The sequence below is a fragment of the Agelaius tricolor genome, unplaced genomic scaffold, assembly GCF_023055355.1.
Source record: "Agelaius tricolor isolate 1412-34295 unplaced genomic scaffold, bAgeTri1.0.p SCAF_5, whole genome shotgun sequence".
Classification (NCBI taxonomy): domain Eukaryota; kingdom Metazoa; phylum Chordata; class Aves; order Passeriformes; family Icteridae; genus Agelaius; species Agelaius tricolor.
In genome coordinates, this window is record NW_027269265.1 from 9,973,183 (window position 1) to 9,995,580 (window position 22,398).

At 40.2% G+C, this 22,398-nt stretch overlaps 1 protein-coding gene across 3 annotated transcripts in view; it reads right to left on the reverse strand.

Moving 5' to 3' along the window:
* Positions 1 to 380: 380 nt before the first annotated feature.
* Positions 381 to 22,398, reverse strand: part of ASPG (asparaginase) — a 44,743-nt gene continuing 22,725 nt past the window's right edge. The window contains exons 9-16 of one of the 3 annotated variants that reach the window (XM_071426329.1): positions 20,754 to 20,867; positions 17,324 to 17,443; positions 16,181 to 16,276; positions 15,156 to 15,319; positions 8,763 to 8,849; positions 2,766 to 2,865; positions 2,397 to 2,455; positions 381 to 805 (exon numbers count right to left, since the gene is read on the reverse strand). In XM_071426329.1, coding sequence (XP_071282430.1) covers positions 2,402 to 2,455; positions 2,766 to 2,865; positions 8,763 to 8,849; positions 15,156 to 15,319; positions 16,181 to 16,276; positions 17,324 to 17,443; positions 20,754 to 20,867 — 735 coding nt within the window. In that variant the 3' untranslated portion in view covers positions 381 to 805; positions 2,397 to 2,401. Of the gene's footprint in view, positions 806 to 2,396; positions 2,456 to 2,765; positions 2,866 to 8,762; positions 8,850 to 14,707; positions 14,871 to 15,155; positions 15,320 to 16,180; positions 16,277 to 17,323; positions 17,444 to 20,753; positions 20,868 to 22,398 lie in introns of those variants that run through there. The other 2 variants (XR_011679098.1, XM_071426330.1) reach the window with 2 other exon arrangements.

A 22,398-nucleotide genomic window follows, 5' to 3' on the forward strand; every position in this document is an offset into this window, starting at 1 on the left:
CATCGCCTTCTTTATTTAGTCTGCAAGAGCTGGGACTTTAAATTTGGGGTCTGTTAACAGTGAGATCCCATTTACAGTCCAAAGAATTATGTGTCCAGCATGTAGCAATCTTGATTATATTCCGGTCAGGATGTGGGAAAGATGCTATTAGAAACAAAACAATCAATTCACTCAGGCAGTCCCACAAACATGCTTTATGGCATCTGCCTCCTACTCATTTCAAGTGAGGGTTTACAGTGACACATTGGTGAAGATTAGTACACAACTGCAGGCAGATGCCCATGACTGATTCAATTGTTTGCACTGACACTCACAATTGCTGTAATTGCAGCTGGAGTGATAAAAGTCATTGCAAAAAAACAGACAAAGTGAAATCAACATTGTTCCTCAGAGATTTTATTAGCTGAAACCCAGAAATGCACAATCCACTGTTTTTGCCTGGTATGAATTCACCACAGCATTTCCATTTGCTATGCCTGCAATACTGTCCTCAGTGGTTTAATGTAAGAACATTCAAAAGGCCTCTTTAAAATCTCAACTTGTAGCAGGAACAGCCATGCATTCCAGCCTCACTCACTTAAAAGAATTTATTTCCAGAAAAGTGATTAAAAAATAAAGGCAGCAAATGATTTTCAGACAATCAGTGTGTTCCTAAATAAAGAATCTTTAAAGCTGAGCTGTAGCTGTCCTGTATGCCCCAAGCGGCACCACCATTGTTTCTTTCCTCTCTTCCTCCCATAATGGCTTAACATCATTAATGCTTCAAGCTGGTATTCCTGATGAGGAGTGACCATCTTCTACAGCCCTGGAGAAAGAGGGAATGGATGTTTAGACCCAGGCAGTATCCAGAGCCTTCCTGAGAACAGATGCCCCTGTAGCCTGCCAAGCCAGTTCTCATGCAGTGCTGAAGACTTCCTTCAGACCGCCTACACTGCTGGTGGTTCAGTCCAAAGGAATTATGAGATGATCCATGAGGAGTTGAGGATTTAACACATTCAATCCTCACTTGCAAAAGAAAAGTGATTTTTGCAAACCTATTTCCAATGAAAATGGAAATCCCTTTGTAGCATAACTCACATTCTAAAGATATTTTAGCATTGCCATCCTGACTGCTGGAAAACTCCCATTTAAATGCTCAAGATTGTGATTGTATCTAATCCTCCTATATCAGGTAAAACCAAAGAAAATCCCAAAACTTTAATGGAAAGCAAAAAGAAATCTGCCTGATTATGTCCTTCAATAATTTATACCAGTATAGAGAAAATAAAAAATTCCAGTTGCAGTCCCTTCTAACATCTCTCAAATGGGACACGCAAGTGGTCAGATAACCATTGATGCAGCAAAACCTTTAACTACATTTTGTGCTAATTTTAAGAAATAAAGGAGATCATCTCCTCCCAGTATTTAAATTTGGATTAGACTTGCCAATATATTGGAGATATCTAACTCAACAATGTATTGCATCAGAAGGAGCTCTGAGAAATGAAAGGCGAGTGTTTTAAATGTTTCCAGTTACAGCACAGCACTGGAGAAGGTCAAATGCCCCAACAAGTTCCCTTTAGAGGGACTTGCCAGATCTGATGCTCTGAACATGAGGCACACGCACCCAGGGCCAGGGACACATGCTGTGGATGATGGCAGCACAGAAGGGATTCATGCCTGGCACCACCAGGCAGCTGCCCCTGGCCTGAGGAAGAGGGAGGCTGTGGCACTGCCCTGTGCTGGGCCCAGAGCAGGAGCAGCCCTGGGCACAGCTCTCTGTGACAGAGCTGTCTGCAGGCCTCCTGTGGAGGACAGCTAACTCTGTGACAAATGTGAATTTCCCATATGGTTGATGATGTCACACCAGGAGATTGTCCAGTTTAGGGTGCTCCATTGAAAGCCAGGAGGAGAGGGCAGGTGGAGGTACTGCAGGTGGCACAGTGGCCCCTCCTGAATGCCTGTGGTGGCTGTGCAGCTGTCCTGGGGAAGGGAACACCCCTGTGCTGGGACACAGCACCCTGAGAGCCAGGCCTGGCCAACGTGCCCGATAAAAGGCATTTCCTCTCCAAAGCAGACAGGACAGAGGAGCCTTTTATTGCAACAGGCTGATGAAACATCACATTGTTGCTTTCAGTGGTTTTATTTTAGTAGCTTTTACATTCCCAACCAAGTTCAGAACTACACTGTGGAATGCACAAAAAAGCATTTCCAGGTTCAGGCAGAAAGAATAATAAACATTAGCCCCACTCTACAAAGAAGGATTTAAGTAGTCAGAGTCACATCAGGAACCAAGACAGGGACAGCAGATGAACCCAGATGTCCCAGGGTGTACTAGGGCTTAAATACAAGATCCCTCTTCATGTTTGTGCTGATGATACATTTCAGTACTCCAGCACTTGAGAACAAAATCTTACCTTTGTTATTGCTTTTGTCTAAGGAAGTCAAGAACCTCCTTCTGTCCTGTAGCCTCTGCCTGTAAGTAGAAACATGAATAAATCCTGTCATCCTGTGCACCAGGACATGAAAATACTCACTTGTGGGAATTAAGACTACATTACCACCAAATCATTAAAATCCAATTTAAATTTTAATTCCTCCAACATAGATGAGAAAATTCTTGCTCCAACTATTTCCTACTTCACAATAGCGCCAGATTTGACTTTGTAACAAATTCTAATCCAGTTTATAGTCCAACATATATTTTTCCCAAATAAATATTATCCAAGAGCATGTGTTATCACTCAGCAAGCACACCAAGGGAGCACAGTTGTATGGACACTTACTACTTGTAGGGGATTCCTGCCATCATAACCAGTTTGCTCCAGGTCTGCACCAGCTAGGTACCAGGCATACAGCCCATCCAAATCACCTTTAGCTGTAAGGCTGGAAAAAGAATAATTAATATTGGTTCTAAATCTTTCAGTTAATTTCAGTGAGCTCCTGGGTCCTGTCAATGAGCTCAGCAGGTGAAGGCTGAACCAGGCTCAACATGGTTGCCAGGGTAGAGAGGTAAGGAACAATATTACAACAGCTTTGAATAGCTGAGCAAGCAACACAGCTTGATGAATCAGTTCCTTAAATTATTAGGGCTGTGCTATAAGTACTTACAACAGGCTAGTTTCACATAGTGGGTGTGACTATGACCAAAGGGGAAAAAAAAGTCAGGCAGTTTCATATTTCACAACACAATATTTATCTCATGAAATGAGTTGGGGAGAGGGCAATGGCTAAATCAAGATGCAGCTGAGTGAGAGCACAAGCAGATGTGCCAGCAATCCACAGGACTTATTTAAAACCCCTGAGAAACCCCCTTCATGAGTTTGCATAACTGTGCTTGCTATTAATAGTTAGACATTTTAAGTTCATTTATGTGACATTATTTGGACAATAGCACAGCTATATTTGAGTTTCACAAAACAATTTGTAGAATTTAAACGGGCAGCAAATAGAAAAAAGAAAAAAAATCTTTTCAAAGATTACCTCTGTGTGCCACATGTAACAAGCAATAGAAAGGATCAGAATGAAACCTATACAAATAAGTTAGTTAAAGTTTTCAGAGGAATACACACCAGGTTATTTCTTTGCACACCTGCTGGCAGTCGCATCCACAATACTTAAAGTTGATTTTTAACTCTCATTTTGGTAAAAGGGCTAAGAGCATATGCAAAAATCATGTCAGTACCAAGCTTGAAGACAGGCTGAACTGAGGGGAAGGCTGGGAGTATGACCTTCAGTCTTTTCAGGATACCAGCATCTCTGAGGCTTCAGACCTAAGCTTGCCCATGAGCTTGCAGATTGTTTCAGCAGAACCCTGCTGATAATCATCAAGTGAGGTTGAATCTCATTAAAAGAGGGGAAGCCTCCCCAGCATTATTAAGTTCAGAGTTTTCTGCCTTAACCAGAGCTTGCTGTGGTGACAAGCACTGTGCTGGCAGCAGGGATGGAGATGGTGATGAACTCCTGGGGGTGATGGCCAAGCCAGGCAGACCTGGTGAGGGATGGAGAAGGTTCAAGATGCAAGGGGCAGTCATGGAAGAAACCATGAAAGCAGGGCTGCAACCTTCACTTCCCTGCTAGGTTGAAATCCCTTCTGTTGCTGATTAAATCACTTAAGTACCTGAAAATATGTTTTCAGGGGAGTGGACACCTCTAATTGCAGCAGTCCCAGAGGCTGGGCATGAAAAGGGAAAGCAAATGGTCTCTGTGTTCCTCCATGCAAGCCCCAGATGACCCACAACTGAGGCCTTTGGGGGACAGGGAATGGTAGTGGGGTACTAAGAGGTTTAACAGTGCTTCAGTCTGGCATCATGAAGGAAAGGATCAATAAATCATGAATGAAAACTGCCATCACAAAAGAAAAGGCCCCTCAGAAGCAATAAGGAAACAGAGGAAAGCAAAGGAGGTCCAACAGGAAGCTCAGTGGGAGGTTGGTAAGGAAACTGCAGGAAAGAGGTGGGCATTAGTAAAGAAAAAGTGTAAGCATTAGTAAAGCAAAGAAATTGCTTAGCAGCCACTTCTGGAACACATGAATTATCTTTATTTACAAAGCCTAGTCTCTTGCTGTTGACACTGTAAGGTCACAGGTTAAAGGAAGAAACAAAAAGCCTACCTAGAGAGTTATGAGCATCACCAACACTGGACAGGACAGCACACTGTATTTGCCAAACAGAATCGCATCATTCAGCCATGTGTGAAGTGGAAACCACTTTGGTCAAAGACTTTCAGAATTATTACCAACCCACACACCCAGGGCACCCCAGCTACATCTCTGTAAGCAACAAACAAGGACAGCTGTGCTAACTCGAAAATTAACTGCCTATTAACAGCACCATTCAGAAAGAGCAATTTAACCCTCACCGCAGAGGGCAAAACTGTGGTCTCCTTTTGTGACATTAGAGCAATCCAAACACACAGAAGTATCTTCAATTTTGCAGCAGCCATTTACTGATCAAATGAGAACCTTATTCTATGGGGACTGTGACCAGAGAACAAAAGGTGATGTAGCTTGTGAGAAAATGTAGATACCAGTCTAAACACAAGATACCTACTATTTAGTAGATTGATTAGCATCATGAGCACCACAAAACATTTTTTCCAAATCTAGATTTCCATAGTCAAGCCATAGACATCTGGATTTCCTTTATACACAGTAAGTGTTAAAATATATACAGAGGACTTCTCAATTTACACTACATGAACCCTGATTCTCTATTTATCTCACAGATATTTATGCCAGCAATTCCAACTACAAGTGCAACCTCCAAGCAGCAAGTCCATTGCTGTTATATAATGAAATGGAACAAAGATATCTTCAATATACACTTCCCATGATGTTTAAAACCTGCTTTGTTGATAAAGAACTATCTACCACAGTTTACTAAACTCTGATACCTTTGACAGCTGATAATCCCAGGCATCCTGCCTATCAGTACTCTTGCATTCAGAAAAATGATTATGTATCCAGTTCACAGTTTCAGCGGGGCTAATGTAGCCATGATGATGACAGAGCTAAGATCAAGAACACTGACAGTGCTGTCTGTGCCTACAATCACACCAACATCAAGCTGCAATTTAAGGGGTGCTCTGTTACTGCCAGGGGACCAGGAGCAAAGCTTGTCAGGGCTCAGAGGGTTTCTAAGGACAAGGGCCAACACAGTTGTAGATTTGGGAAATAAAAAGTACAGTGAAATGACACCTTGGGGTTCCTTTCTGCCTCTTCATGAGCTAGGATTTCATCCTTCCCTGGGACACAAAGCTGTGCTTTATCAGCAATTTTCATTTATCCATGACTATATAAAGTAATCAGGACAGGCTTTCTTTTTCTCAGGTGTGTCAATACCCTGAGAGAAGAGAAAAAAAAATTTTCTTCTTCTTATTTTTTTAAGATGAAGATCCAAAGGAAAAAAAAAAAAAGTCCAGCACAAGGCATGGATTGCTCTGTCCTGAACAGATTTGGGAGTGCTGTTCTTAGCTTGTGTCTCCACATCTCAGCTCAGACAGACTTCTTTGAAAGACAGCAAGCAGTAGAAGCTTGGTCCTTATTCCTGCAGAGGGATATTTACCCTTCCTTCCCCAGCCTTACCCCCTCTTTATGTTCAATTGAAGAGGCATCTTATTCTGAAAGGTGGTGATTTTGAAAGGCTGTGTCTTTGTATATATCATAATATAACGTATCATTTTATGAAATCTAAGAATATGAGAAAGCTGGTTTGGCTTTGTGCCCCTGTTTAATTTTGTGAAGTACAGACTTGAAGTACCTTAATTCTACACAAGCTTTTTTCCCTTTAAAAAATAAACACACATCAACTGTTTACCAACTCCAGAAGTCCAGAAGCTTTCAGAATAAGAGTGTCCCAATTTATCTCATCATGGTTTGGTTTTTCAGACAGATGACAATACTACTGCAATATGAGAAGATATTCTGACATTTTTAACAGATTACTAACACTGAGATTTCATTTCCAAACAAAGCCTTGAACCAGATACCAAACATCAACAAAGTGATTTTAAAACCAGACTAACACCTCTCACTTTAAAAAAGACACCAGCAAATGAAAGCATGAAAGATTAAATAACTATGTGCATCTCCACTTCCTACACAAGAGTTCCCACTGATACTCTCAACCCTCAGTTTTGGCTGGTACTCCTTTCCCTCTCAAACATCACCAGTGCCAAAGGAACACATTTATTTTCATTTTATCTCCATAACCTTCCAAGTGAACTATTCTATTCTACTCTATTCTATTCTATTCTATTCTATTCTATTCTATTCTATTCTAAAATCATGAGTCTAAACAGAAGGAGGCAGAGGAGACTATTCATGGTCTTTCACAACAGTCTGTTTGAGGATTGGTAGGAGCAGAGGGAAAACATGCTTATAGTTTAATTCAGAGAGAACTGCATGGGGGAAAAAGCTTAGTTATCTAAGTGCAAAAACACTGAGCTTATCAGAAAGCAAGCAGCTTTATCCTTCTAAACCCCAAGAACTTGACATATTGCCTTGGTGACAAACTCAGACTTGTAGAAATTGCAGCTTAAGGCACATTACAAGGTAGAAGAAACATGGGAAAATAGTTCAAATTAGATAGAAGGGAGATGTTATAAACAGCTGGTTCTATAAACAGCTGGCCATGTGGCCATGTTCCAGCTGTGCCATGAAGGTGCCAGTGCCTGCAAAGAGGGGCTTAAACAAGAGAGAGGACAGAGAAGTGAGCCAGAGCTTGCTGGAAAAATGAGCCTATCACCAAGGTCATCTGAGGACACTGTGGAAATATCAGAGACAAACACCAGCACCTCAGATTTAGTAACTTATAGGCAGCTGAGTAACACTGTGGAAAAAGTCCATTTTGTTAGAAATGAGTATGCCAGACCCTCTAAACAGCAGAGCAAATGAAGAGCTTCAGCTCTGCAGGAGCAGGGCATGAGCAGCCACTCTGCAGCACTGTCTGACCACTGCCTGGTTCTGCTGCTGGTACAGGCCATACACATCCAGGTGCACAATGATCCCTAAAAAGCTGTAACAAACTGCATGAGAACCCCATTTTGTTATTTTGTGTGAAGAACTCTTTTCCTCTCCTTGGTTTGTATTTTTTTGTTTGTTTTGGACATATTACTGCCAGGTCAGCTAGCCAAACTGGTTCTGCACGTGCCACCAGAAAGAGGCCAGTTTATTTGCAGAGGAATGCCATTCCCTAAACCTTTTGGCAGAGGCAAGCTGCACAAACCAAGGGTTTAATTCTGTCCTGTTACTTGCAGTGCCCTGTGAATTGCATATTTTGACTCTATGGTAAAAGTCTTATTAGCCAGTCTCCTCTGAGCATGTTATGACAATGGAAACACTCCAGACAGTGTTCCTTAATTCCACAATTACTCCAAGGACAGAGTCCAGCCTCCACACAGAACACACATAAGCTTCACCTTGACCTTGTTTGGTGGACATTATTACAGCACTGACTGGTCCCTGCAAGTATCATGATTTCCTGCCAAGTCCTGATATAGAGGCCAGTGCTCAGGGGTTTTTTGTTTGTTTTTCTAAAGAAGAGAGAAGAGGAAATTAAGTAAAAATTACAAGTAATTTTTGAAAATACATGGAACCTTCTCACAATTTTCAGAGTAATTTGTAATTCAGGACCAGTACTTGAAAAAATGGAATCTAACAGCTATTTCTTTTTATAACACATACCCACATTGCTATATATTGAAAGTAACTGTATGGAAAGCCAGCTCTAAGAGAATTTTATCCTCTTAAAATTAATTATAGAGATGGTGAGCAGCAGTTCACAAGTTTTGGGGTTAAACCTATTTGTCTCTTTGATTTGGTTATTTTTAAGAACAATACTACCTACTAATTAGAATAGAAGCCATTCCAAAGTAAGTGAAAAGTGGACTTTAAGACAATAAAAATGGTGATAAAAATGATTTGTGCAGCTTTATTTTTAAAGAGAGGTGTTAGAAAATCCCACCTTGAACAGCTTTTTTTCACCTTTCCTCAATAAGAGACTTTGGGGGGAAATGGGGTATTTATTTGCTTCCAGCTCACTCATCCCCACAATCCTCTCTCCTTTGGAACTCTCTTGAGTTATTGGTGCTTTGAAACAGAGTTGATTCTTAATTTCATCACTTCACTTGCTGCCTTATTATTCATCTGTCACAGAAAGAACTCCCTCATGTGCCAGGGACCCAAATGTTTATTGAAAGTGCTCCATTTTTGAGTCTCCTCTGAAACACCATCCCTCTCCACACTCATTTTAGGGCCACCTCAATTACCAGATCACATTTACCTGCAGAGTATTGTTCCAATGTCCTCCAAGTCATGGCTTGAAAGGTGTGCTCCTGTTTCTCGTAACAAGTTAATCACTGGTATGTGCCTTTATGAGGAATAGAAAAAAAATGAGAAACTGAGTGACTTAACCTTGAAAGTGACATTTCCTCCCTGAATCCAACATTGTCATATACACACACAGTCAGGGCAAGTTCTCACGTTCTCTATTCCACAATCACAGAATCAATGAACCTTTTCCAAGGTGACAGATGTAGTAGACAGAGCTTCCCCCCTTCTCAAAAACTCATTCACACACTAAGCTCAAGGAAGTGTTAAGTTCAGCTCTGAAAAGGAAAGGGATGCATACCCTTCTCTTCCAAGAGTTCTTAGTGTCTAAACCTTAGTGCTAGTTTAATTTAACAGTAGAAATATTAGTAATTGAAATACATGCAAATAGGCAGAATATTTATTACATAGCATCATTCCTGTATTTTAAAGAATACAGTGCCCATACATATCAGTCTTAAATAAAACATTGTGTCTTGCAGACAAGCAATGAATCTTTATGTTAATGGAGAAGCAAATCAGATTTTTAGGGCTTCAGAATGATGGTAAGTATTCTTATGAACCTCTGTAAAAAGCACATCTTTTCCTAACTTCCTCCTCCCAATACCTTTATTATTGATTTCTACCTGGAGATCTTAGGAGGTCTTCCTTGTCCTTTCCTTTGAGATAAAGGGACAAATGGCACTGCCAGCCAACACCTACACCTTAGTCAGATGCTTAAGAAACTCTGTGGAAAGGCTCCTCTCTAAAGGTACTATTGTGGATCGAAAATAACATGACAAGTAAAATATCTGCAAAATGCATTTTTCATAACTAACCTAGTGGAAGGTTTAGAACTAGGTTTGAAAAGGAGATGACAGAATGCTCCTGTGTTAAACAACTGATCTAGTTTACAAATCAAAACACAGGGTTTTTTCCTCCAGAAAGAGCATGATGACCCAGTAGATCAGGAATAGTTTCATAGTTCCTATTTTAAGTAAATTGCTATAATATAATACTTCAAAATAAAGAGGTAGGCTTATCATTTAATAGGAAATATATGAGTTTTTCCAACCAATAACCTGAAAGATCATCTGTAGTAATTAAAAATTACAAAATGAGCTCACATGCACTTTCTGCTTAATCACTTGGTGGTAGCCATGGGTCTTTCCATTTTTGAATTGGACTACTTTCTAATCCCTCTGCCTGTTTTTAGGAAACTCCATGTTCAATCAGAAGTTACTTTACAGTTATCCATATGAAGCCTATGTAAACTTATATGTTCCATATAAGAGCTTTAGCTTCCAAACTAACCAAAGAACTGTACATGTGCTATAGGAATCATCTCACCTTTCCAAAATTATTGACCCTAGGAGACAGATTTTTTTTTTTTTTTAATTGTACTTTGTTCCAGTTGATAGCCAAAAAAAAATTCTTCCTTTGCTTCATAGCAAAGCATTGCTGGGACAGCACACACCTCAAGTTTGTTCAGTTATCTAAAATATTTTCTCAGGTGGGTCCCTTACAACATAGCTCGTCATCCCCAAGCATCTCCTTGAGCCAGCAAACAATGGCATCCTCTCCTACTCCTCCATCCATGGTAAGGCATGAATTCTACATGGATTAATATTTTAGTTTTTAGTCTTAATCCAAGCAGTAATTAGCTGAAATGAAATTTGACCTGAAATAGATTAAAGCAGAACATGTCTGTTCACTCAGGCTCTCATTGGGTACTGAACAGAACATGGGGAGTGTCTGTTTACTCTCCAAGGACTGCCCTGGAGTGTTCTTCATTTCCCACCTTATACAGGAAATCTCAGCATGAAATGAGCATTTTTTAAAACAAAAGCTTTGCTATGGGACAGCACTAAAAGATAAAAGGCTGCAAAGCATGTAATGTGTGATATCTTCCTTCAATGTGCTCCACCTATGAGGTCTGTATCTCTAGATACCAGCAAAAAGACAGATTTTCTCTTCCTGTTGTAACTATTTACTCCTTACTGGTAGAAAGAATCTCTCCAGAAAGCCCTTCACACCCCACAGCCATTCCTGCTCTGAGTGGGACTCTGTAAATACCTGGTACAGACAGATTTGGGATCATTTACCCCGCTCATTTAATTTAAACAGTAGATTTAAACAAGGAAAAAATAAAAGTAGTTTGAAATAAATTAAGTTTGTAAGCATTGTAACTGATAGTGTTTACAATAAATGCTTACCATAAAGCATTTCTAAACAGAAGTACAATGTCCTGATGAATCATTCAAAGTCACATTTCTTGGAAAAACGGGAAGAAGTGCTGTGCACTACTGCTTGTTAAAGACAGGGCAAGGGAGAGGAAGACTAGGGACAAATAGTAATGCAAAATTTAAAAGTGTCAGATTTAGAAGTGTGGCTGTGAAGTCCAAGAAAGCAAAGAGACCACCTGTGACATTCCCACCACTCAGCATGGAAACTATGTGGGAGGCAAGGCCCTGCCGCGTGTTCCTGCCTGCACCCGAGCGCCATCGACATTCTGAACAAACCTCAGCCTCTCCTGAGCACCACTTCTGCTGCCTTGTACCCACCACTAGGGCACTGCTCATATCTCAAGAGGCTGGCTGTGAATTTTCTGACACTGTTATGTCTTAGGCACAGGAGAGGTATTTGTCTTTAGAAATTGTTTCCTTAAGTGCTGCTCTCCTGTGGCTTTACAAAAGCCTCACAAGGGTCACAGTTGAGCTGATCTGAAGTTCAGGTGATGTCATGAGCCATGAACTTCTTGGGAACAGATCAAATGCAATTCCTGTTCTGAGGTGACAGCACAAAACCAAGAACAGAACTGCTGGACAGTCAAAGCTCAAGGTGCAGAGGGATGGCAACCTCCCCATGTCAGCCCTGGCTTGCACAGCTCCGTGCTCATTTTAGCCCCACCTGATAATGCTTAACAAAAAACAAATGCTTAACATTGTCACCTGTGAGCTGTTCCTGACCCTCCCTTTTCTTACTGTGTTCTGTCACCAAACCATGGCTCTTGGTCAGACACAGGCTCTAGGAGCAACATTATTCTGCATATGTTACTTGAGACAGCTCTTTAGTAGTACCAGTTATACCTCCCTGTCTGAAGGAAAAAACAAAAAGGCAAAAGGTGTTTCTAGTGTCTCCTACCTGCTATGTTCCATTGTTGATGACACTGGACATTAAAACTCAAGTGTATACTACTATTTTTAATATATTTGTAGCAGACCATCTGATTTGGTGCAGTCTTCAACATTCAGCACTACGAGCAAAGTTTGAGTTCCAGGTAAAGACATCCACACTCTTACCAGTTCTTGAGGGCTCTGGATTCACAGGAATCCAGGCTCTGTACAGTACCTGTCATCCCAGGCCCTCACCTGGCAGACACTTATTAAAAGTGAATTGACTTCAAAAGGGATGAATCATACATGTGAAATTAACACACATGTAAGAGTTTGCAGGACTGGGGCCTTAGGCTGCACACCTTCCACCAACTCTCGTTAAAGAAATGCAGGTGTAATGTATATCCAAACTTGACTGGCTTCATTCTTTTTCATGCTTGCTCCCCTAGCAACCAGAATGGTTATGGCAGGATCAGCTTCGTTTCACTTATTTGGTTTTCTGCACGGTATCAGTGGGAATTTTGTGCTCAAACACAGTAAGGACAGGCTGCAGTGTGCTTCTTGGAGTCAATGGTAGGTAGATTTTCTCTCTGCCTTGGATTTCCTGAATTAATGTAAATGTAACCTTTCAAAATATCAAGTATTTAAATTCATATTTACGTGGGAGGTAATTTTACTACCTCTAATCTGATGTTCTCACAGCACTATACGAGCAACTCCCCATTTTCAACCTTTTACCACTGCTCTACAAGTAAATGGAAGCACTTTTACTACTTAAAATATACACAATTTTTATTCAAGACATTTTCCTGCTGAGAGAGTTTCTGTTATTAAAAAAATATTATTCTATTGTTTTGAAAATTAATTATCCCTTGAGGGTGCTGTAAGAAATTAAAGGAATGCTACTTATTTTGATATGTCAAGCAACTGGCCTAGATTAACAGTGGTCTGTTTAGCCTCATGCATAAAGTGAGTGAGACTACAGGCAAATTGCAGAGTTGCAAATGGAAAATCGGAAGTGCAGTAGTTTATTTCATATTTAGAAAGAAACAAAGAAAGAGTCACTTAAAGTCAAAAAATGTAAGAGACTATCATTGACATATATCAAGTCACTGGTCTATCAGCTGACAGTGCTATGTTAAGAAGCTTTTAAGAAGAGACATAACTCCTGGTCATCTTTACAAATTAATAAATGGAAGAGAGAAATCAGTCATCATTATACAGGTTTGCATGCTGGTTAAAAGGCAAGCCACTGAGAAATGTTACATAAAAGACTGGAAGAAAGCTATTTTTAAGATGAGTGGATACTGTATTGCAGTTAAATGCCAATTAAACACATATAAATTCTCAGAAAATGGGATTAAGCTGATGCAACGTTCAGTAAAATTGAGAAAGTTACAATATTAAACAGTTTAAAGCATTGACTACTCATTATCATCGGTTTCCCCCCCCTTCCCTCTCTGCCACTTTCTATCAGGATAATCTCTTCACTTTCAGCTTGCAAGTGTTTAATAAATAGAATTTAAATACTTCTGTAGCAGAAATCTTTTTAGTGGGTATCTAATTACACACATATACAGCTGTCTGCTCTTTAGCATTCTCCTTTATATGCTTACCAGTGTGAAATGCAGTGTGAGCACACAGCAGATCATCAATACACATTTATGAGATTAGTTCTAAGTCAACTCTTCCTCTCATTCCAACAGTAGAAACAAAAAGAGAAACTGAAAACAGTTATGGTGCAGTTTCCTTTTACAATTCCCTGCATCAAAATGGGTGTGCAGTTTTAAAGAGCTTAAGAGTCATAGTAGGAGTCTAATATAGGAGTGGCAATTCTAAGGAATCCAAACAACAAGCTCATGTGAAATTCCTCAGGCGGTAGATGGGTGCGGTAAAAAAAGTAGGTGCCTGATTTGCAGGAACATCTAATAGTATCTAATGCTTTAGCATTTTCTCACATTGGACCAGAGCCACCTCTATTCAGCTCCAAGGTTATTTGTTTGATTTGCTGTTGGGCTTGTTTTTGCTTTAAGACTGCAGAGTTTATATATTCATGAGGAAAAGCAGCAGGCACAAAGCAGTTTGGGACCATGCAGGAGGAATGGCAATAGCACAGCGCGGCCACGCCGCACTCCAGCTCACAGCCAGAGAGCTGCTGAGCCTCTGCAGCTGCTCTTGGAAACAGAGGAAGCCTTCAAGTTATTCCTGCAGCCCATGGTAATCCAGGACTGTCAGACCTCCCAGGGAGCTAAGTGCAGCTTGACAGACCAGGTGAACCTGTCAACATTAGAAAGCTGTAGGAATATCTGGGGACATTCACCCAGAAAGACCATGAAAATTCAATCCATCTGAGCTCTTTTACAGAAAAATTGACTCTTCTCCTGCCATGATACAGACTGAATGTGAGATAAGGAGCTGAAAGTGGATCAAAGACAAGGAGAGATTATGGTGTGCAGCTTCTAACATGCTGGAAGACCAATGGCTCTATGAATCCCCAGGCAATACAAACTAAATCTTAGAAAATTAACTTCTGATTACTGATAACTTTTATATTCTGTGATATGGCCATTCCTTAGGACTATACAACATGGAAGAGACCAGTAAAGAGCAAGTCCATGACTACCACTCAAGAACTGCTGACATTCGTAACAGCAGGAAGAGGAAATCCACAAAGCAGGCAGAGCCATGCAACCATCCCATATAATTATGAGTGGGTGGAAGGGGAAAATCAAAAAACCAGTCATCCAGCAAGAGACTCAGGAAAGCACTGGTGGAAGGAGAAGATTAAAACATGTCAACCTACCGGTATATTTTGTGCCAACTGAAACAGTCTGGTCTTGATGAGAAAGGGAAGGGCAGAAAGAGAACAGACAGCCCATGGTCCTGCACTCTCACTTCTGACAATCAAAAGGAGTGATCAGTTTGGCTCTGTTTTATAAGGAAGCTTCACAATAAAGAGTGGAGCCCTGAAATTACGGACAAAGTCTTGGCAGGAGGACAGCAATAATTACCTTATGCTAAAATTCTGCATGCATACCAAGTTCTTTGCTTTCATTCCACATTATTTAAAAAATCTTTTCATTTAGGCTAGTCACATCCTTTGAAATAAGCTGATATGTGTTATTTTAACTGCTGCCATTTACACATGACTGCTGAGACCAGACAAGACCAGAACACAGGGTGGATGGAGTTGAAATCGAAAATGGCAGAAGGTTTATAAACCTTATATGGAGCAGCACATGAATTGTTACCTGAACTTGATGGCGTTCATCAGTGGGGTAGATCCATATCTGTCTCTGGCATAAACAGTTGCACCAGACATCAACAAATACTCAACTAAGGGCAGGTGCCCTTCAGAGGCTGCAATGTGGAGGGGAGTTCGGCCGTCGTAGTCTCCACAGCTCAGGTTTCCACCCTACAAAGGGACACATCCTTCACATGCCAAAAAGATAATGGCTGCACATCAAGCTGTTGCAAACGTCACACAGTAGCACGTATACATCACATTTTAATTCTGCCACCAAATTGTTAAGCCTGTCAAACATAAAGTTTATCTTGCAGCATTGTTTTAGTGCCAATAAAGATACTTATTCCATCTCCTGCATGTTTCCCACTGAAATATATTCTTTATTACAGCACACCATACAGCAGTTTTGTGCCTGTAGACTGCTAATTGTTCTTGTCTTAGTTAATTCCTACTTTCAAGATATATTTATCGTTTCTTGAGGCCCATTACCAAAATCTCAATAGTAGGGCAAACCAAGGCAAAGAGGGGGAAAAAGGAAAAGAGATGACAGGGAAATGCCTGTTTTTTCTTTGGGTATAACCCAAGTCAGAGCTCCGGGGAGAGACAGAAATTTTGAATTAGCACTGCACTGTGTTTTGCTTAAATATAATCTTCAAGTTTGTTTTTTATTCCTGACAGATTTACATCCAAAAGGTGGATACTATGAATATGCATAGAGAAAGTTAAGTGAAAAGAAAGCAGCACAAATCATTTTAAAATGTTCCAAAGTTAGCAGATAAGAACTTGCATTTTAATCTACTTGTATTTTCACAGTTCAAAAGAAAATGTAAACAGCTGAAAACCAGAGGGGGACAAGAACATACCAGTTCTGAAAGGCAAAGACCAAGAAGTCTAAAAACCATTTGTAACTGTCATAGCACCTTGACTCTACAACTTAGGTTGTCACTTTCCATGAGTATGGCTTCCTATCATCAATTACAGTTTTATTTTAAAATTAATGTTTTGTACACACTGTTCATTCTACATTACCATTTCTGCTATGGCTCTTAGTGCATCTATGTCACCCAGTTTAGCTGCAGCACAAGCCAAAGGTGGGATTAATGCATCTCGTACGGCTTCTAACTCCTGCGAAACAAATAAAATTAAACGTGTAATATCAGCCTCGCGTCTAATGCGATCGACACTCAAGTCATAAAAACAATGCCCTTGCTTTCATGTAAAGTTTCCAAATTAGTTATTTGTATATTTAGAAATGGTAGAATTTAATTCTTGGAAGGAAAGAAGTCTTGTGTTTATCTTACATTTTGTCAGTTGCACATCCATAAGATTTATACTCCTCTCTGGCAGCACTACAAGTACCTGATATCTTTATAAACCATTTAAGGTGCACAAACTAATTGCCATCTCTGTACTGCCATAGCTACACATCAGTACAGCAGGAGAAACAGTGCTGGGGGGAGTTGGAAAAGACCATGTCCTCAAGACTGGATCAATTTTATTAATGTTATTCCTCAGATATTTGTGTAGCCTGTACTTTCAAACCTACACTGACAAGCCTCCTAGGCCCCCTGAATATTCTCCCTTTTCTCATGCTTACTAAAGAAGAACTAAGGAATACATTCAGTATTCATTAGTTATTAAAAATCCCATCCTCCCTGAACCTAAGTCAAGAGAAAAGTGAGTATTTGTATAACCAGTACTTTATTATCTAATTTATATTTATATTATATTTTCTAATTGGGCAGGACTACACACCACAAATTACACTTGTGTAATGCTTCCTTAGTATCAGCTTTCTATGACTGCATCTACAATTAAGCTGTTTTACCCATTATTATTTGGATTGCTCCAAACTGTCAATACATTTGACCACAAAAATATAAAGCAATTCTTCATATCACTGATACCCTGAATTAAAGCATCTGTCTGAGGCTTGTTATTGCAACCAGCCAGCCAAGAAAGTAATCCCAAGAGGGGGCTACAAAGGAGAGGGGGAAAACATTAATATGTTTTTAATTAAAAACATTTTAGTTATAGAATTGTCATTGTGTCCTTTCTCCCTAACTCCATATTCCAATTTTCTTTCAGCTTTGCTGTTCATCTTTAATCCAGGCTTATTTAACTCAGTTTACAGCTTTACATTATACTAATTCTAAATATTTAAGTATATACCTCCTTGCTGCTGATACTTAGAGATTTGGCAATCACTTGAATAAACTTGCTATCTCTCAAAGAGATCTTGGCTCCTGTGGGTACAACAGTCATTTCTCCTCTTAGATTCTCACTCAGCATCTGAAAAGCAAGCAATCAAGCCCTTTGTTAGCAGAGGAAAAAAATGGTGGTAGTCTAATAAAAAAAACCTTATAATCAAGTTAGAAAACTGTTTGGAGGAATTATGGAAACTAATTGAATGCAGACAAAAGATTAAAGAAATAGTTACTGTCCCATGCAGACTGCACGTTTAAAAAGACAAAGGAGGGAGAGAGACAGGCAAACAAAACTTTCTTCCAAAGCAAAGAAAACCAAAATAAGCACATAACAAAACACCCCAAATTTTAGAATATGTGGAAAAAAGTTCCCTAGTGGGGTAGGCTGCAGCCTGCTTAAAAACACAAAGATAATGAGTAATGAGCAGAGTGAGGCTTAAGACCAGAATATTCTGAAATGCTGCTGCCTCTTGCCAGCATTCACAAACCTCAGGACTCCTACACAGACTGTGTACATAGAGCTCAAAACAAAGCCCAGTGCTGCCTGTAGACAGTCATGTATTTCCATGGGTTTCCAAACAGCTCCATTAGCCCTGATTTTGTTACAATTTGGACATAGATCCAGCTTTGAATGCAGAAAATCTACAGTAGTAGCAGTCATTCAGTATCCAAACAGGCATGTAACAGTTTGCAGGATGGGTGCCTCCAATATAACTGGGAAAAAAACCCAAATCAAAATGTAAAAAGGTCAGCCAATTCATGTGTAGAGAGTACTTGAATAGGGCAATAAAGAAATGAAAATACTCTAAATGACAGACTCTGGGAAACTTGGAGAACACAGATAGAAGCCAGTCATCAAGAAAAAGCAACTAGTTTCCTCAATTCTGACCATTTTACACACTGGCACTCTTTCAGGAAAGGTTGCTGATGCAGCTATAAAGCACATAGTTATTTCAATTAGAATTTTAAAAAGCAGGATTGTGAAAGTTTGCAAGAAACAGATGTGATGTTGGCAGGAGGAATGCCCCAGGTTTACTTATGTCTAGGCATGCCCTTTATTAAAAAAAAACCCTCCAAGAGCTGACAACACCATAGCTGTCTGCTGGAAGAGTCCCATATACATATAACTCAGAGGATACCAACTGCTTTGGCACACTTTTAGAATTTGACAGGTTGAGATCATTGCTTTACACAGGTAACCTTAGCAATTGGCACCTGTGCTAAATGCACCCAGTACAAAACCCTGTGTGCTTATTCAGTCCTACCAGCTCTTCAGACATTTGTATGTGTCTGGGGGCACATTCCTTGCTCTTCATGTTGAAAAAGAATCCCAAAATAACCACGCCAGCTTCAGGAGAGCTTCTGTCTCTTGGGAGACTATTGTTTGGTGATATGTTTAGCTGAAGATATTGCCACAGACAACATATTTCCAGGCTTTCTTCTTCTCCTGGTCTCTATAACTCATTCCTGCCCAGGCAATGCAGCATGTTGTTGTTCCCTTGGTTGTGCCAGCACAATTGTTTGTGGGTCTGTACAATGATTCAAATGAGGAAACCAATCCTGCATAACTCAGAGAAATCGCAAAAGTTTTTCTGTTTTTCATACCATATAAAGGAGGTCCAGCACACCACCACACAAAAACTGTGTAGCACAATCCAAAGGGCAGCACATGAAAATGCAGAATTATCTTGTGACATGGTACCTAAAACAGCTTATCATCAAATCCTCACCTGAGTAAGTCAGCTATCTCATCTCAGCAAACTGGATCTCGAATTAAGTTTTAACTCACACACCCAGGCAAGACTGGGAAGGCTTCTCCTGTCCCAGTTCAAATAATCTGCTGTGCAAGAAGATTAAAGTGAACATTTAAAAAAACCAAGCTAGTGTCTGTGTGTTCCAGGGTCCATGAGTGTGCCAGTGAAGTGGTCTCAGTGAAGAGCTGGGGTTTCTGAAGTGCAAATGTGTAGGAACACAGTTTGTGGTAAGTGGGAGTGCGGCTGGGCCAAGCCTCATCCCCAGTGGGCACAGCTGTGAGAGCAGGTGAGCAGCACTGACAGCAATGAGCCATGGAGTGCCCAGGGACACTGACCAGCCACAAAGGGAACAGAGGGCACACAGGTGCAATGCATGAACCACGAGGGGGATAAAAGGTTGGGCTAAAAACCCTAAGAAGGGTGGCTGCTTTAAGCTTTCTGAAGTTGTGTGGTGATACTTTGTGTTTTATGGCCCTCTCAGCTCCATCACAAATGCACAAACACATCCACTACCCTGCACCTCACAGCACTGTGTCACCTGCCAGGCATGCCCTTGCACAGAGCATGTTCTGGGCATCCTCACCAAATACACACACAGGTCCTCCTCCTCCTCCCATTTCTCAGCTTTAGCAAACAACTGCAAGCTCAGAGGCTGAAACTGTGTCTAAGCACAGCAAGTGGTACTTTCAGCCACTGCACTTAGCATCATAGGTATCCAAATATGTTTGTCTCAAGTGCTGCTACTGGTTGGAAGATGTGGAGCATGAAATAATGATCAGGTTTGTTATGGTTTTAATAAAAACAAAGCACCATCATGAGATACACATGTGCCTGCAGTGTTAAGTCTGGAGAGTGACTCATCATGATGTCATCTCCCAAAGTGTCAGGATTAAGATTTCACTACATACAAGCACAGATATTCATGCATTCCTGCAGAATACTGCTCCCTTATCTAATTCATAGCTATATGCTCCTTGTATTAAGGGAACACAATAAACAGCTATTTAACCTGCAGGGAAAAAAGCCTGATTAAGCAACCAATGAATAGTAAGAACATTTTTAAAGGGACTCTGATTTTAAAAAGAGTTACAATTGGTTCTAGAATAATCCTCTACTTTTTATGTATTATAAAGTGTACCTCCTCTTAGAGAAATAAAATCTAATACTGTTATGAGTAATGCTGTAAAGGAAGAGGCTGTAGGCAATATTTATTTTCAGAATAAGTCTTGTGTGAATGAGTCTGGGATGAAATCTTCACCACACTAAGATCAGTGGCAAGATCTTTGCTGACTTCAGTAGGGTTGGGATTCTGTCTCTCATAAGAACTTCCACATAGAGTTTTCAGTATAAAGTGTCCAAGCTAGACTACTAACATTTAAACATGGCATTTTTATGGCTCAGTTATGGTCTTCACCTGACTTATGCAGAAAATTATTTTCTCTCCCTATCTTCATACATTTGTTTGCTTAATACAAAATCTTTTTTCCATAAGAAAAAAACCAAAAATATGGGCTGTTCACATTACCGTTCTGGAACCAACTGCTTTTAAATGCAAGAGAAGCTCAAGGCATGAAGCTAAGCAGAAGTTAGCACAGTAGATGTGAAACTTAAAATCTTTCAAGGTCACACTGAAATATTTACCTGCCTCTTCTCCTCCCAGCTAAGGTTTCCCTTGCTGAGCGTGTATGACAGTTTAGTTAGGGCTGCCTCTGGTGTCATATCACCTCCAGGAATTACTCCAGCATCAGCGAGAGTCTGAATAAAAGGGAACAATGATTCTAATTAGCATAGCATTCAGAAATACCTGCACATGCAGAAAAGGTGTTTGGAAGATGAGTAGCTACACAGAATGCAGTGTGCAGCCAAGCCTCCACTCTCTTGCTCCTCCTACTGCCACTGTAATTTTTGTACTTTTAGTTATCAAATACCAAGCAAATTCTAGAGAAACCTGAATAAAGATGACTTTTACTTTAAATTCCTTTTCCTGCAATAGCACTGAAGAATTCCACCAAATGCTTGCCACGGTCGCTTACCATGCTAAAAGGGAAAGGTTACAGGTCCATATCAGCTATCTGCAGAGTTGTCAGATTCCCTTTATTGAAAAGCTGCAGTTACTCTGTTTTAACCCAGTGGCATTTTGAACACTGCCAAGTAGGCTGTTCTCACACAGACATATTTACCATTCTTTTATGGGGCATTACTTTGGATGAATTCCAGCACTACAGCGTGCTCACAGCGGGAGTGCTTTCAGATTCTTGCAGGCTGTGCTAGCAGTGTATGATTTAGAAGATACAACTAAAATATGTAATTTACACAGTTCTGACAAGAACAACTGAAAAAGATGACCTTTTGACTTATCTTTCTGGTAGTTAAAAAATAAAATGTCTGAACAAAAGCAAAAAGAAGAAGGATCTTTGCTATGATCAGCAAGCCTTGTAAGTGTACAAGACAGCAAAGACAAAGGAGATTTCAGATCTCTTGTCATTAAACTGTACCTGGGCAAATCACAGATCACCTTCTTTGCCATAATGTCATGCCTCACAGTAAAGCATCTTGAACTAGGTTCTTTGCACTGCATTTTCCTTTTAAATACCTTGTATACAAGCTTCAGCTTCAAAACTTGTTGTGGCTTAACTAATATTTTCAGCAAGATACAGAGCCTAATTAGCTCATTAACCACCTCCGGGAGACCCAGAGTAACATTTTTTTAAAGTCCCATGGGAAACCATATACAGAGAAGGTGAGAAATACTTTCTGTCCTGCAGAGCTAGCCAAAGAACAGTTAGGGCTTTTTCAGTGGGTTTGTGAAAGAGGAGGAGGAAGGGATTTCCCAGCTTCCTTCCTATACCTAAAGTCCCCTCAGTTACAAGTTTCTACTGTATAGATGGATCAGAGGCCAAACATTCAGTTAATTAAAACAAACACTTCAAGGGAAGCCAGGGACTCAGCTGACCTACCTGACTAGCTCAAATGAGTAAAAACTGGCCCAGCCATGTGCAAAGACCTTTGAAATATTTCATTTAAAGAAAAATCAAAGTAAAATTAACATTACAGCAACTTTACAGCATTCACTCATGATACTTCCTCCACCGAGCAGTTCCTGATGAAAAGGAGAAGGCATTGAAAGAACAAGTGTGAAGTAATTTTGTAGGACTTGCCTTGGTCAGTGTTCTCCTCACAAGATGCCAAGAAAACAGGGCAGCCTCCAGCAACTGATGCTGAAGCAACATAGAACAAACTCCATACAAAAAATGGAAGCCAGAAGGGAACACATTTCTACACAGTC